This window comes from Macaca thibetana, chromosome 9 (assembly GCF_024542745.1).
Source record: "Macaca thibetana thibetana isolate TM-01 chromosome 9, ASM2454274v1, whole genome shotgun sequence".
Classification (NCBI taxonomy): Eukaryota; Metazoa; Chordata; class Mammalia; order Primates; family Cercopithecidae; genus Macaca; species Macaca thibetana.
This window is the reverse complement of record NC_065586.1, coordinates 56,265,783-56,282,432: the sequence shown is the minus strand read 5'-3', so window position 1 is coordinate 56,282,432 and position 16,650 is coordinate 56,265,783. Positions and strand designations below refer to the sequence as shown.

At 43.1% G+C, this 16,650-nt stretch overlaps 1 protein-coding gene across 25 annotated transcripts in view; it reads right to left on the bottom strand.

The window, feature by feature from the left end:
* The window catches only part of KCNMA1 (potassium calcium-activated channel subfamily M alpha 1), a 762,662-nt gene that overhangs the window by 342,998 nt on the left and 403,014 nt on the right, over window positions 1-16,650 (bottom strand). Inside the window, exon 1 of one of the 25 annotated variants that reach the window (XM_050803390.1) lies at window positions 2,266-11,179. The exons of the other annotated variants lie outside the window; for them this stretch is intronic. Coding sequence (XP_050659347.1) covers window positions 2,266-2,327 — 62 coding nt within the window. The 5' untranslated portion in view covers window positions 2,328-11,179. Of the gene's footprint in view, window positions 1-2,265; window positions 11,180-16,650 lie in introns of those variants that run through there. 25 annotated transcript variants of the gene reach the window in all.

Here is a 16,650-nt window from a genome sequence, read left to right as displayed (position 1 = left end):
CCTCCATTCGCTCCACATCCAATCCATCAGGAAGTCATGTCCAAAATGTCTTTCTCCTCTTTAATTTCCCTACTTCACCATCCCACTAGATCAAGCCAGTGTCCTCTTCTGTTGGGATGGTCTTCTCTTTTATCTTCTGAGCATGATTACAGATTGCACCTGTTTTGTTTTGTCTGTCTTTTACTTTTGCTTTTTTTTTTTTGGCCTGTCTCCTTCTCTAGACTGTAAATGTTCCCTGATTACATTTACTGTTTTACTTATTTACAGTATCTAGTATAGATCAGGTAATTAACTTTCATCAGATAAATAAATAAATGACTATGGTGTTGGCATCTATAATATGCAGACTATGAGCCTCATGGTAAACTTATAAGGGCCATGATGAAAGCCAGGGCCAGAGCAGAGATAATAAAATTAGCTAAAAGCTACTCAAAAAGTTAAACATCGAGATACCATATCTTGATACGCTATGAACTGGATTGCATTCCCCCAAATTCATATGTTGAAGCTTCAATCCCCAGTGTTATGGTATTTGGAGCTGGGGCCTTTGGGAGATAATTAGGTCTAATCAGGTCATAAGAGTGGGGCCTTATGATGGGATTAATGTCCTTGTAAGAACAGAAACTAGTGAGCAGTGAGCTTGTCCCTCCCCCAACACCTCTCCCTCTCCCTCTCTCTCTCTCTCTCTGCCATGTGAGGACACAGCAAGAAGTTGGCCATCTGCAAGCCCGAAGAGAGCCCTCACCAGAAATTGACCATGCTGTTGCCTTGATCTTAGACTTCTTAGCCTCCATTTCTATCTTGAAAACATCATGCTAATTGAAAGAAGGAAGTCACAAAAAGCCACGTATTACAAAATTCCATTTGTATGAAATGTCTAGAACAGGCAACTCTATAGAGACAGAAAGTAGATGAATAGTTGCCTAGGGCTGAGAAGATTGGGGGACTGGGAAATGTGGAATGATTACCAATTGATACAGGGTTTCTTTCTGGGGTGTTGAAAATGTTCTGGAATTAGATTGCGGTGATAGTTGCACAACTCTGTGACTATACTAGAAATCACTTTAAATGAGTGAATTATATAGTAGATGAAATGTATTTCAATACAACTATGAAGAAGAAGAGGGGAGGAGGGGAAGTGGGAAGGAAGGGTGAGAGAAGGGGGAGAAAGAGAAGGCGAACAGCAGCAGCTCAAGTTAGTTAAGGTCGCTGAGTTAGTCTATGGAATCTAAGTTGCCACCAACAAAAAAGTAAGCCACTGTTTTATATGCTACCAAGAAAGAAAATGTTTACCAATTATAGCCATAAGAAGTCATGAATGATGAGGCACTTCCTGATTTTGGAGATTTTAAACTATGAAAAAATTGTATCTTAGAATTAGTAAAATATAGTACATGTAGCTGTTGTCAGATCTAGGTAGCAACTTCTGAAGCTTTCTAAATTAGAATTATTTCTTTAAAGAGAATGTACTAACCATGAACTTATTCATTCATAAGAAAAAAAATTGTATCAAATGAGTATTATAAGCTGGATATTGGCTTTATATATGGTATTGACTCTGTGCACATCATCACATCATTCATTTAATCCTCAACAACTACCCTTCAAGATAAGCATTATATTCCTCATTTTATAGACAAGGGCATGGGCTACAGAAAGTTCCCACAGTTCTTAAGTGGCAGAGCCAGGATCCTAAGCCATGTCTCCAGGTCTCTGCTCTGTCCCTGTGTTATGAATGAACAGTTCAGATGCAGAAACCTTGTAAGCAAAAACTGAATTTTTGGCCAGGCATGGTGGCTCACGCCTATAATTCCAGCACTTTGGGAGGCCAAGGTGGGCGGATCACCTGAGGTCAGGAGATTGAGACCAGCTTGGCCAACATGACAGAACCCTGTCTCTACTAAAAATACAAAAATTAGCCAGGTGTGGTGGTGTGTGCCTGTGGTCCCAGCTACTCGGGAGGCTGAGGCAGGAGAATCACTTGAACCAGGAAGGTGGAGACTGCAGTGAGCTGAGATCATGCCACTGCACTCCAACCTGGGCGACTCTGTCTCAAAAAAAAAAAAAAAAAAAAACAACAAAAAACAAACTAACAAAAAAACTAAACAAAGAAGAAAACTAAATTTTTTTCTAAGCCCAATTTTTCCTCTGTCAGCTTTAGAGATGTAGATGCCCATCAGTGCCATCATCTCAGGCATTACTTCTCACATGGCCACCTTCTCCCAACATCAACTGGTATGTATAAAGGGATATGAATTACAGTACATTTCTGGAGAATATTCTTGGCCACCCTTGAATTTCCTGAGTTCAATATGTTGGTTTGCCATGAAGTCTCCAGGAGCTGCCGAATGAAAACATAGAGATACTTACAGATGACACAGATAGAACAAAGTGGAAAATGAGAAACAAAAGAAGAAAAAAGTGGTATGAAGTGCAGGTGCACCTCAATTTATGCTGCAGATGCTTTCTTGAAAATTATGTGTAGATCAAATTGATTTACGAACTAAACCCTATTGTAAATTCAACAAGAACATTGTGATGGAAACTTTTGTAATGAGAAAAATTTATTTTTGTTGAGAATAGTTGATTCTCAGCCTCTCTTTTGAATTTACTTGTTATTCTTCTCAAGGGGAGCCTACTTGCACATAAAAGTTCAATAACCCCCTGGGATTCTTGATGTACAGGAATGTCATAAGACCAAAATGCTTTATAAAGGCTTAACAATATAAACTATCTATGCCACTTATAATAGCCATTTCCATAATACTTTAAATATATATCTCAACACAATGGGACGGTTGAGAGGATGCTTCTCAGGTATGGAATTCTAGGATCACTATTGAAGGAGATTATTTGAGTGGGTGGGGAAGTTCAGAGGAGAAAAGTATCTCCCTTGGATAACCAAAAGCCCTGAACCCTTCTCTCTTGACAGTTGAGAGGGAGGGAGAAGTTGAAGGAGTCCAGTACTCCATTCCCAAATGACACCCCATGGCCTCCTTGCAAATTACAATGTCACTAGTTCCCTGGTCTTCTACAGTCAAAGGTTACAAAATGGCCACCCATACAGGTTTCAAAAATCAAAAGTGTTACATTTCTTAAAATGGATTTGCAGAACTACTTGAATGAATAAAAGATCTGCAAGACATACTCCATGTTCCCACTGGGGAATAAGTCACTGGAGTTGAGTAGATGCTCCTGAAGACATGCCTCCTGGTCCCCACTACTTCTTAAGCCTTGCATCCAGCCTGGCTCCTGCAGGCATTTTCACTTGCACCCCAGTAAGAGTCTCATCTGACCTAAGCGTCACCACCACTTGACTCAACCAATCCCATGTAGAGCCCGCAAATATTCATGATCCCAAAAACGTCCTTTCTTTAATGTGGTCTCATTTCAAAATATATGAGACTGTTGGATTTATTTATTTATTTATTGAGACAGAGTCTCACTCCATCGACCAGGCTGGAGTAGAGTGGTGCAATTTTGACTCACTGCAACCTCTGCTTCCTGGGTTCAAGTGATTCTCATGCCTCAGCCTCACAAGTAGCTGGGATCACACGTGCACGCCACTATACCCGGCTAATTTTTGTATTTTGGGTAGAGATGGGATTTCATTGTATTGGCCAGGCTGGTCTCAAACTCTTGGCCTCAAGTGATCTGCCCGCCTTGGCCTCCCAAAGTGCTGGGATTACAGGCATAAGCTACCGTGCCTGACCTTATTTTTTTATTTAATTTAATAAATTTTTTAGAGCTAGCCCAAATTCTTTCAGATCCTCTGTTCTTGAAGTGCCCTCCTGGTTCATTTCGTCTAGTGACAAATATGACTCCATATCACCACTTTCCCAGAGAATCAGCACAGCAGCCATGCCTCCAGAGCTTCTGCTTCAGAGATAACGCTTAATAAATTCACTTTACCCTTTGGACCACAAGGTTTAGAAAGGAATGTTGTTTTTGTTTTTGTTGTTGTTCTGCTTTCCATCAGCTTAATGCAATCGTGACGACATGCTTCTAAGAAGGACCCTAAGACATTCATTTCTTTGAAGGACTATTACCAGTGAACTGACAATAAAAAGTTAATAGACATAGGACTCAGGCGCACTCAGGCTCACTCTGCTTAAACTAGTGGAGTGGGGGCAGAAGAGAGAGGTGTACATTCCATATCCATACCAGCCTGGGGTCTTGGGTTCTAAGAGGTGTGGTGGCTTTGGCCTGAGCCCTAAACCCAGCAGCTGCAGTTAGTGCCAAAGCTTATAAGGGCAAAGAAAGTAAAAAAAGATCAGTGTTTTAAAGTCTCCACCCACCATATGATTTCTCAGCAACCTCAACTGTTTTTTTTTTGTTGTTGTTTTGTTTTGCTTTTGAGACGGAGTTTTGCTCTGTCGCCCAGGTTGGAGTGCAGTGGCGCGATCTTGGCTCGCTGCAAGCTCTGCCCCCCTGGTTCAAGCAATTCTCCTGCCTCAGTCTCCCAAGTAGCTGGGACTACAGGTGCCCACTACCACACCTGGCTAATTTAGCAACCTCAAGTCTTAATCCATATGGGAACTGTAAGAAGATCCCGGTCTGTTTCGCATCACTAACGTGGTAACTCGTGATTGCTGAACACTGGCTGAGCAGCCATGCTCTGTCTGGCAGCATTGTTTTCTAAGCACTTAGGTGTATCTTCTCATTATGCTCATAAAATCCCCATTATCAGCTCCATTCTACAAGTGGAGACCTTGAAACTTAGGGAGCTTAAATAATAATAACTAAAATTCGTGAAGGGTGCCCTTCTAGCCCTCTACACATATCAGGCACTGTTCTGAGTGCTTTTATATGTTAACTCAATTAATCCTCATAACACCTTTTTGTGTTACTATTTATGTTGTCTTCATATTACAAATGAAGAAGCTGAGGCACAGGAAAGAGGTGAAATAAGGTCACTTAGTTGGTGAGTAATTAAGGAGAACTTGAACTCGGGCAGCTTGACACCAAAGCTGTGCTTTTACTGCTAGGCTGATTTGCTCAAAGTCACACCACTGGTTAAGGCTGGAGTTTGAGTCTACTCCATGTGGTCAGAATCTAGAGCCACAGGGGCAGCCATGTGCTCTGTGGCCTGCTTAGATGTCCATGGGGTCAGATTTCCTCTGCAGTGGCTCCAACCCCTGGCAGCAGGGTCTGGGATGGATGTACTGCCTTTCTCAGAGCTAGGCTGGGAAAAATGTCTCCTTGTCATTTATTTTTGAAATGTCAGGAGATTTTAAAACTTCTAGGAGAGGAGATAAGTGATAAGAAGAAAATCTGGGTCGTTTTTGTGCATACAAAGGGGCCATTCTAATAGTGGTCTCAAGGGGTCTTTTCTAGACACAAGAGGAGAAGGTTGTGTTAGTAGCCCTCTCTTCCCTTCCTGGGGAGTTTGAAACTCTACCTAGTTTTGAAATCTAAAAATCCCCAAGCTCTTGGATCTGGTCCTTTTTACCCCCTTAGCCATACATTCCAGTTTCTGCTAAAAAGTCTGCCTCAAGACATAAGTGACACCCAACTCTTGGGTACCTGTTTTCTCTTTTCATAGAAACCAGAGCTTCTGGGGTTCTGAGACGTCTCTAACAGTCACTGACCTACCACTAGCAACTGGGTTCTACAAATAATGCCCCTGGGGAACTCAATAAAATTATCAATCACTAGCCCCCACAGGTCTTAATAGAGAGTGGATAGGTGGAAGGTTTATCAATCAGGATGAGTCATTTGATTCACCAAGGGAAAAGATAAATAAACCAACACTCCAATTAATTTTAACCTGAAAAGAAACTGCTAGCAAATGGTGCTTTAGCCAAGTCCGTAGGGTCTGAACAACCTTAATTATTCACAAATGCAAATTGCTTTTACTGCTTGCTAGATAATTTCTTCACGCCTTCCATCCAGTTCCTCTTCTCCTTACCATCCTCCTCTCTCCTCACCCAGTCTCTTTATTCCTGAAAAGCCAAAAGGAAATTTCTGGAAATGACCTTCTAATCACTCAAGCTTTTTCTTTAAAAAAATTTAATGAATCTTCCCAAGACCCTAATTAGCTTAGCCTGGGAGCCAGGCCTGCCCTAAGCCTAAATAATCCATAGATGGGCTTCAGGGACCCCATGAGCTAGCTGAAATTATATGCAAAATTGTGGGGGTGGGTGCAAAAACAAATCAGAAAAAATGAGTAAGACCTACTATTTGATAGCGCAAGAGGGTGATTATAGTCAATAGTAACCTAATTGTACATTTTAAAATAACTGCAGGAGTGTAATTGGATTGTTTGTAACACAAAGGATAAATGCTCTAGGGGATGGATACCCCATTCTCCATGATGTGATTATTACATATTGAGTGCTTGTATCAAAACAGGTCATGTACTCCATAAATATATACACTTGTGATATACCCACAAAAATTAAAAATTAAAAACGAACAAAAAATTGTGGGGGTAGGGTACTTCCTGACTCCCTGCCCATCCAGAGGTCCAATTTTCATCAAATTCTCAAGAAAGTCTATGTTCTCCCCAATCACCCAAAACAGCACTAAGCATTAAAAGACTAGACTGTACCCACCTAAACACTGCATCACAAGGAACATTTATGATGCAGAGTGACAGAGACCAGGCTTAGGAGCCAGAGAGATGCAGGTTCAAATCCCAGCTCTGTCACTTATGAGCTCCATGAATTTAGACAAGTGTCAAATTCTCTGAGCCTGTTTCATCATCTGTAAAATGGTGATCATCATAACTCCTTCATCACAGGATTACTGGGTGTCTATACAAAATAATATGAGAAAGCACATAGCATTTGTATATAGAAAGGGCAAAATGAAAATCCTCTCTACAAGAGAGAGAAAAAAGGCAGATCTAGGCTCAGGAGCAGAGACGCTGTTCTCCTGTCTTTGGGAGCTGCATTTCTGGCTTTGCTAAAGATGAAGGTCACTGTACTACAAAGACAATCAGATTGGGATCACCCGTGGGAAATCCATAAGAATCAGATTGGAAGAGCACTCTTTATGAGCATCATATTAGATTATAAACCTTTTTATAGATCTTATAGTGGCATGCCCAATCTGATTTAAACTAAGCCTCTAACCCTCTATTCTTCTACTGTCTCTACCCACTACTCCCAACATAATGTGATAAGAAAAGTCTAAACATTTCAATCATGTACAATGTGAAGCTGCATCACAGTCAGGGCACTGAAATGACCCCAGGGAGTCTGCACAGCCAGATGCCAGCAGTCCTTCTGCAAGATCCAAATATTTTCAGGTTCTACCTGGGTCAGTTGGCTGCTCTGGGGTAAATATCAATTAGATGCTTCTAGATCTTTTGGCTGTTGGGACTTCCAGAACAGCATCAATGACTTCAAAAACATCCTGAAGTTGATTAATCTGCTCCTGTTGCATGGGCTAGATTCCTGACTCCAGAGAACAGGCCAACAAAACGCAGGCCAAGAGGACCCCACCTTTGCATTTCCATTTCTCATGGCAAGGTTGCCTCACTCCCAGAAAAAGAGAACTTCAGCTTTATTTTCTGAGACAGGCAGAGGATTGAAGCTGACTGCCATTCTCTATGTATCTGATTTTATATTGATTGGATTGTGGGCATGCTACTGGAGAGTTTAAATGCACTAAAATCATTTTATTATTTCTCTTTGGCTATAAAGAATTTTAATTTGGGGCTGGGTGTGGTGATTCACACCTGTAATCTCAGCACTTCGGGAGGCTGAGGCAGGCGAATCATGAGGTCAGGAGTTCCAGACCAGCCTGGCCAACATGGTGAAACCATGTCTCTACTAAAAATACAAAAAATTAGCCGGGCGTGGTGGCTCGCACCTGTAGTCCGAGCTGCCCGGGAGGCTGAGGCAGGAGAATTGTTTGAACCTAGGAAGCAGAGGTTGCAGTGAGCTGAGATCGCATCATTGCACTCCAGCTCTGGGTGACAGAGCAAGTCTCCGTCTCAGAAAACAAAAAACAAAAAACAAAAAAAACCCAGAATTTTAATTTGGAAGGCTCCTCATAGAAGTTGTAGTTTTTTCTCAAACCATGTTGTGACACATAGTGTATTGGCTTTTCAGATGACATTAACCCAGCCCCATGTTCATCTTGGTACTGCTCAGTTAACCCCTGCCCATCTGTATTTTTTGTCTTTAAAGTCTTTATTATCAACCTCACTTCCCAGCTATAAAAGCTGTTTGTCCCCCAAACAAGTTTAAAAGAAAGTGCAGAATAATCAGAGTGTGTCTAGAATGAATAAAATATGAGAATCCCATGACATCCAAGATGGGATATAGTCTTGATCGGCCATACAGACAGACGTGGTGACAGAAAACTCAGAAGCCAGGAGGGTCAGAGCGATGGAGCTTGCTAGAATACAAGTTCATTTTCTCAAATGCGAGTGTTTTGCCCTCTCTGATTTGCATGCCTCCTTTCCTTCCTCAATGGTGAGGCACCGTCTTCTAACCACAGATGACTTCTTTACGCCGCACAGTGGCAGATAGCATAGTTTCAAGGAGGGTGTGCTTGGATCTGGTAGAGGTCATGGACAAAGAGAAGAGGACAGTGAAGTCTTGGTGGTACTGGTTCATGCAAAGAATCAAACAGCCCAGTGAGTCAGAGATCTGGAAAGTATGTGGAAGCCTTCAAGACTTAAAATATCCAACTGCCATGAGAGAGGTTCCAGAACAGAGAAGCCTCTTCCAGCACGGACCCAGCAGCTACAGAAGGGCTCAGATTGCTTGCTCTGCCATGCCTCTGCCATCTGCCCGCTGCTGAAGTCAGGCCCAGGGAAGAGGTGCTGCCCTTGAGCCAGCCATTCTCAACCGCTGTTTCTGCCTCTCACTTTGCCATATTTGCTCCATATCTGGGATGGTACAGTTCCACAGACCGAGATACACCTGGGGTTCAGCAGACCTAATTAGCCTTACATGTATTTGCTCCCAAAATAGGGAGTCATTTATTCCAGTTGCTGTCCTGACCAGCAAGGTGTGACCTAGGCCCGTGGCCCATAGCCCCAGACTGGGAGAGGAGCCACATTCCTTCGGAACAGTTTCTAAAAAACTTACAGTCCCAAATGAGTGATTAGAAGTAGAGTTTTGAGGATGGAGCTGAGCATGTGGATTTCACATCTCCTCTTTTCAGTACAGCTTTCAAGCCCCTAGATGCAAAGGCAGGACCCTGATGAACTTGCCTTTTCTATGACGGTCTTTACACCACAAGACAGGGGCTGCAGGACAAGCCCAGCTCCCAAAGACCCAGCCCAGAGCTCAGGAAAGCCAGGCTGCTTCTCACCAAAACTGAAAACTAGGACACCGTGGGAACACTTAGGACCCCACTCAGGCACCAGCTCCTCCCAGGAGCTCTTCCTCACCCTCCTGAAGTGCTGACCACCCCTCCCCTTGACTCACTCCCATTGCAGTGCCAACTCAGAACACCTATCCCCAAAGCCAGAGTTCCTGGGATTCAGATCTTGGAGGTGTCACCCATTCCTTATGCGACTCTGTGGGAGCTACTTAGTTAATCTGCACCCTAATGTCCTCATCTATCAAATGTCAATGATGACAGCACCCATCTCACAGACTTGGGTAAGGCTCAGGAGAGTTAATAAAAAGAAAATGCTTAGAACACGGACTAGAATAGTAAGCACTCAACATACTTCCTGTGCTGTTGTTGGCACCGCTGCTCCCACTTGTCAGATACCATGTGAGACGAGGAGCCCTTTGAAGGTAGGAAACTTTTTCTGTTTACTTCTATGGTCCTAGCACCCAGCACAGAGCATGGTGCACAAAAGGCTCAAAATGTTTAATGAGTGAATGAATAAAGTGAATCCAGTTGGCAATGCTGGACTATATATATTCAGTTTGACTTGGTGATGGTTGCCTTACAGAGTCCTCCCCTGCAACGTCCTGAAAGAGGGGAGAATGTCAACGGGCAGGCACACTGGCCAGAGAGAAACTGAGCAATGTGAGAATGGCCAGGGGAGAATAGGCAATGCAGCAAAAAGACTGGCATTGAAGCTGACAAACTGGGCTGTCTTGGGCACATCCATTTCCTCTTGGGCTTCAGTCTGGCCATCTGTATGTCTAAACAAAGGCAGGAACTACTAGAAAGATGGGGTATCATTTCAGCAAGAATAGGTGGAAAGGTGAAACATGACCCATCTTTCTCCACCTGCCCCAGGGGACTCCCCCACGGCCAGGAAAAACAGAAGCTCTAAACAGGCCCTGCTTCTGAAGTCACAGAAAAAACCATGTCTAGTGTCCCCAGTAATTCTCTAGCATTCTCCCACCTGAGAGCCTCCTCCTCCCCACACAGGCCTGTGGAGTGCAGTGGAAACACTTCGCCTCTCTTTGAACCACACAGCAGGAAGCATGAGAACTTCCTGTAGCTGCCGCGGGTGCCCACAGGGCTGCTGGCCACTGTGCCACCACCACTGAAGAGGCTTTTGTGGCCTTCTTCCTGTGGCCCCAGGAGGAGACGGGAACTGGGAGCTGGCAGGCACCACGGGGCTATGGAGGCCACAGGCCAAATGGAGGAGCGTGGCAACTGTCTTTGAAACCAGAACTGCTGAGGTCTGTCTATAGCTCAGACAGTGCTGTGGGCCCCTCTTGCAGGCCAGTTGTCTCACCTGGACCCTGGGCTCTGAGTAAACAACCCAGTGATGCCACCCACAAAGGCCGCAGATCCAAGCTTAGGAGGCATCTTCCCGTCAACGCCCTGGGGGCCCCTGTTGCCAAGTGACATGTGCCTGTGATTGCAGAAGGCCCTATTCTCCCAGAATCTAGGGGAGGAAGGGGGACTCTACACAGCTGGAAAAGGCAAATTCTAACAGTCCTTTGTGATTTTAGACATGGTATTTAATCTCTTTTGAAATGCCAAATAATATTAAAAGAGGGCATGCTGTTTTTATGATTTTTCAGGAAGGGTCATGGACTAATAACAGGTTGCGAACATTGGATCATTGCTGGGAGGGTTCTTGCCCCTGCTGTAGGTACATATTGCTGTTCTATTTATAACCAACATGAAAACAATGTAATAACCAAAACTAAGAGATGTATATATCCCTTTAGCCTACCTATTTTTCTTGGATCTGGAATATTCTGGGCCTCAGTTGTTGATTTTTAGCAGCAGTTGAAAGGAGCTGACCAAATGCACATTAACGAGAAGACATTCCTGTCTCTTTCTTTTTTTTTTTTTTTTTTTTTTTTGAGACGGAGTCTCGCTCTGTCGCCCAGGCTGGAGTGCAGTGGCGCGATCTCGGCTCACTGCAAGCTCCGCCTCCCGGGTTCACGCCATTCTCCTGCCTCAGCCTCCCGAGTAGCTGGGACTACAGGCTCCCACAACCACGCCCGGCTAATTTTTTGTATTTTTAGTAGAGACGGGGTTTCACCGTGGTCTCGATCTCCTGACCTTGTGATCCGCCCGCCTCGGCCTCCCAAAGTGCTGGGATTACAGGCGTGAGCCACCGCGCCCGGCTCCTGTCTCTTTCTCTCTTCACCAGGAGACGTCCTATTTGAGCCATCCTGGTTTGAGATCCCAGCCTCCCACCCCCCAAGCATGAGACAGCCAGGAGTAGGCCCCCTGCAGCCACAAACATTTGTCAGAGTGATTTGGTGAAGTTCAGCACTGAAAGCAATTTCTTACTCGGAAAATCATTTATCATGGACAGCCTGTCGAAAACAATCTCATTTCAAACCCTTCCCAGGGAGAAAAGAACTGACAACTGGCACTAAGTAATCTACAACAGAGCCACTGGGAGTCATTCATCTTTCCTCTGCCCAGCCCAGGACCTGACACTTTCAGAAGAGAAGTGAAATCAATCATAACTGCTCTGAGGGGCTCCAGCTAAAAGAGGAGGGGGCTACCGGGACAGTCACATACTCCTGAGTGTACAATGGGAGATTTTTCATAGTCTCCATTTTACTAATAGCCAAAATCCAGAAGAGCAGTTGCAGGGGTCTTTGAGGAAGGTGTGCCTCCTTCATGACAAAATATGTTCTTTTTGTACTTTTAGCTCATCTTAAATGCCAGAATCCTCCTTCTTAGGGAGCAATTAAGGAAAAACTTACTGCTTTTTTATATAAGCTGACTTCCCCTTTGCCTGGGGCAGTCTTTTCTTTGCCAGATCATGGCATGGAGTTTGTGGCATAGTAGATAATGATTCTGGGCATGCCATTTCCACTGACGTCAACACCCTGGAAACAGTCAGAATATCTAGCAATTTGAGGTTCATGGAGAAAAGCAGAAGAGGGAAAATGTTTCCCCATTAAGTTTCCTCTTTTTTAAAAATACAATTAGTTACAGGTAGGAAAAGCGATTGATCACTTTCCTTACTGAATGTCTGATTAAACCTAGGTTCTTGTTTTGAGGTTCACCAAGCCCCAGAAGCAGCTAATGAATTTCAGGGCTCCATCATTCTAATGTTTTGGCATTAACCAGTGACTCAGAAGGTACTGCCAGATGCAAATTATGACATCAGTGCTATACTTCTGGGAACCAAATAAAACAGAACCACCTTTGTAGATGGGTAGCTCCCACCAGTTCCCAGAAATATTTATATTATGGATATTAGTAGTTCATTATTACACCAATCTTAACTCAGAAATAAATCACCAGGTTTAGCACATATGATGCTTTAAGATAAAATTGTCCTCAAACTGCTCTCATTTCTCTGTCATTATTAGGGGTCAGAAATCCTGACTTTTTTGGAAAGAAGTGTTATGCTATTTTGCCCAAGCCAAATGCAGGCATTAGCGGTAAAGTTCTGGGATAAAATGCTCCATTTGAACTGAATTGTTCATGTTAAAATGGCTGATTTTTATTAGCCATTTGGGAGTACTTCTGCCATTTCTCAGCTGTCACTTTAAGCAAGATACTTTAGCCTCTCTGTGCCTTGGTCTCCTCATCTGTAAAAAGGGGGTAATACTGCTACCTACCTTGTAAGATGTTATGAGGATTAAATGATGTAATACTTGCAAAGGCCATAGTGCCTGCCAAAAAGCAAGCATTTAATTTAAATTTTTTTTTTTTTTTGAGACGGAGTTTTGCTCTTGTCATCCCGGCTGGAGTGCAGTGGTGTGATCTCGGCTCACTGGAACCTCTGCCTCCAGGGTTCAAGCGATTCTCCTGCCTCAGCCTCCTGAGTAGCTGGGATTCCAGGCACGCGCCACCACACCCGGCTAATTTTTATATTTTTCGTAGAGACGAGGTTTCACCATGTTGGCCAGGCTGGTCTCAAACTCCTGACCTCAGGTGATCCACCTGCCTCGGCCTCCCAAAGTGCTGGGATTACAGGCATGAGCCACCACGCCCGGCCTAATTTAAAATATTTTTTTAGAAAACTCTCAGCCAGAGATGAATTAGGGGGTAAGCCAACCACTCGGTTTTCTGGCAGCCAATCTACAAAGTCCCCAGGAGATCACTGGAAAAGTAACAAGATGGAAAAATGGGATTTTCAGGGCAAGCACTCACTACACATGATTGAGAAGAGCACTGTAAAAAACCATGTGTGAGGAGGTAAGCCTCCCGTAAGGACAACATCAGAGATAAACAAAGAGTCTCTGAACTGCTAAAGAGGCTTACCAGGATCCCTGAGGCACCCCTACAACAGTTTTCTTCCTTCTCCTCCTTCCCTTCCGCAACACAAAGCTTGGTTTCTCTGCTAAATAAATACTGAATACTTATGTAACAAATATCAATTTGAAGGCACATAAAATTATGAGCCTGCCTAAGCGTCCTCTTGGCCTACCATGTTCTGAGCTAACTGGGGCACTGAGTGTAAACACTTTCCCTGCTACTGCTTTGCTCTTTCCCTCCCTCCTTATTCACCACATTCAATGATCAGAAACTCCAGCTTGAGTCACCTGCAGTCATGTGGCATCAGTCCAAAGTCCTCACTACCATGGGCGCCAACCCTAATACCTCCCCTTAGGGTATCCTCAGCACTCACTACGTAAGAATCTACTTTGCTTGGGACCAAGAAAAGAGTAATTCAGCGTGAATATGATATCACTGGGACTTGTTAGTGAGTGTTATTTGGAAGATGTGGCTGAAAGTTTTACAGAGGGATGTATACTTCCATCACAAGTAACACAGTGTTAACTGCTACAAAGCTAACAAAGCAGTTTGTGGCCAAGAGGTTTTTGTTTTCTAGGATGAATAAGAAGGCCGTGTTCTTGAAGTAACTTGAGAAACAATGACTACTTCAAATTCACCCTGATATACGGACATGATGGAAAAGCAAACAAAGGTGGATCATCCACCTAGGAATCTCTAGTTCAATGGTTAGCTCAGTAAATCTTCCCAATTTACCATGCAGATCCATCTCCCTCACCCCCATGAACTGGTCTAGAGAATAAACATATTACAATTTTAGTATTAATTTAATCAGGCATGATTTTGCAGAGAAGCCCATGGCAAAAAACAAACAAACAAAAACAACTTTCTATACTTTTTATAATAAGGTCCAATACCAAAAATAGTAATAAGAATAATTTAAAAAACCAAACACCGCATGTTCTCACTTATAAGTGGGAATTGAATAATGAGATCACTTGGACACAGGAAGGGGAACATCACACACCGGGGCCTGTTGGGGGGTGGGGGGAGGGGGGAGGGATAGCATTAGGAGATATACCTAATGTAAATGACAAGTTAATGGGTGCAGCACACCAACATGGCACATGTATACATATGTAACAAACCTGCACATTATGCACATGTACCCTAGAACATAAAGTATAAAAACAAGGGATAATTTAAAAGCAGATTGTTTAAAATCCATCTCTTTCTCTCTGTTTCTATCCCATAATTGAGGAGGAAGAGCATTTGTTCAGCCTGCTGTCTGCCAAGCTTGTGCTAGGAGCTTCAGTCATCTCTTCACCCCAGTATATCATTGCTGTTGTACAGATGGAGAGACCAAGATTTCCAGAGATTATCCCCTGCCCAAGGCTACCTTCCTGGGAAGAGGGAGACCTGGATTTGAACCTCACCTCGGTCTGAGTCCAAAGCCTGTGCTCTTCCCACATTGTGCCGCTGGCCATCCCTGAAGTTGCCACTGTAGGTGGAGCAAACCCCCTGAGATGAACCAAGGGAGTAGTGGCTATATATATATGTATATATATATACACACACACACACACACACAAAGCAAACAAACAAAAAGGAAATTAGTTGGCGAGGATGTGGACAAATTGTAACCCCCACATGTTGTTGGTAGAAATGTAAAATTGTACAGCCATTGTGGAAAATAGTTTAGTGACTCATCAAAAAGCTAAACATTGAATTCCTAAATGACCCTGCAATTCCACTCCTATGCATACAAGAATTGAAAACAGGAATTCAAACAGATACTTGTGGACAAATGTTCATTGGAGCATTATTCACAATAGCCAAAAGCTAGAAACAATCTACATGTTCATTGACAAATGAATGGATAAACAAAATGTGTGGCAGTCATACAATGGAATATTATTCAGCCATCAAAGGGAATCAAGCACTGATACATGCTACAACATGGATGAACCTTGAAAGCATTATGTCAATGAAGGAAACCAGACACAAAGGTCACATACATAGGATTCCATTTAGATGAAACATCTAGAAGAGGTAAATCCATACAGACAGAAAGCAGATCAGTGGTTGCCAGGGGCTAGGAGGACAGAGGAATGGGGAATGACTCTTTGCTGAGTATGGAGTTTCCTATTGGGGTAACAAAAATGCCTTGGAACTAAATAGAGGTGATGGTTGCATAACACTGTGAAGGTACGAATCACCACTGAATTGTACATATTAAAATGGCTAATAGTTACTTTTATGCTCTGAATTTTGCCAGGATTAGAAAACCAAAGAGTGGTAAAGTTAGAAGACATTTCACAAGTTCTTTATTGCTCTGCATTCTTTGTGGATGAGGAAAATGAGCCCTGTCAGTCTGTCCAGTGTGGAATTATATAGCTAAAGTTTACCAGTGAAGTTGGGGTTAGAAATCAACCCTCTGTCAATTAATTCATCAGAGCTTGCACCCAGGCTCGCACTGGGGCACTGGAGGAAAAGAAGAACAATATTGAGAGAAATAATTCTTTCTCAAGTGTAACTGAGAGCCTCCCAGGTCCTGCCTCTTTGGCTCAAAGCTCAGATTCCTGGGAAGTCATCCTCCATTCCACTCCAGGGAAAATGGCTTCCTACTTTTATGTGAAAAGGAGCCACGAAGAATTCAGCATCAGGAAACACCCTTAACTCTATCAACAGAGAAATTTCTGTCTTCAAGCGAAGTCCATTTGATTTGCTTCTGTTTGAAGTGAAGCAGATAACCTCAATCAACATCTGATTACTTCTTTAATTTCCAGAGCTTGCTCATTACCGAAGCCACACTGTCTCTAGAGAAGGACCTTGAGTAACTCAGATTTTAACATACCTGGGATGACAAGTTACTTAGCTTGGGCTTTAATTGAGAAATCAGTTATTTTACCCATTATTTTGCTAACGTTATCAAAATCCTATGATACTCAAGGCCCTGAAATGACATTTTCCTCTCCTTTATCATTTGTACCTGTGACTCGGAGAAAATTATATGTGATGGACATGTCAAAGATACATAAGTTCTTGAAGAGATTCTTTCCTACTTGCTCTACTCACTGATCCATTTCCACAGAACAAATTGAGCATCAG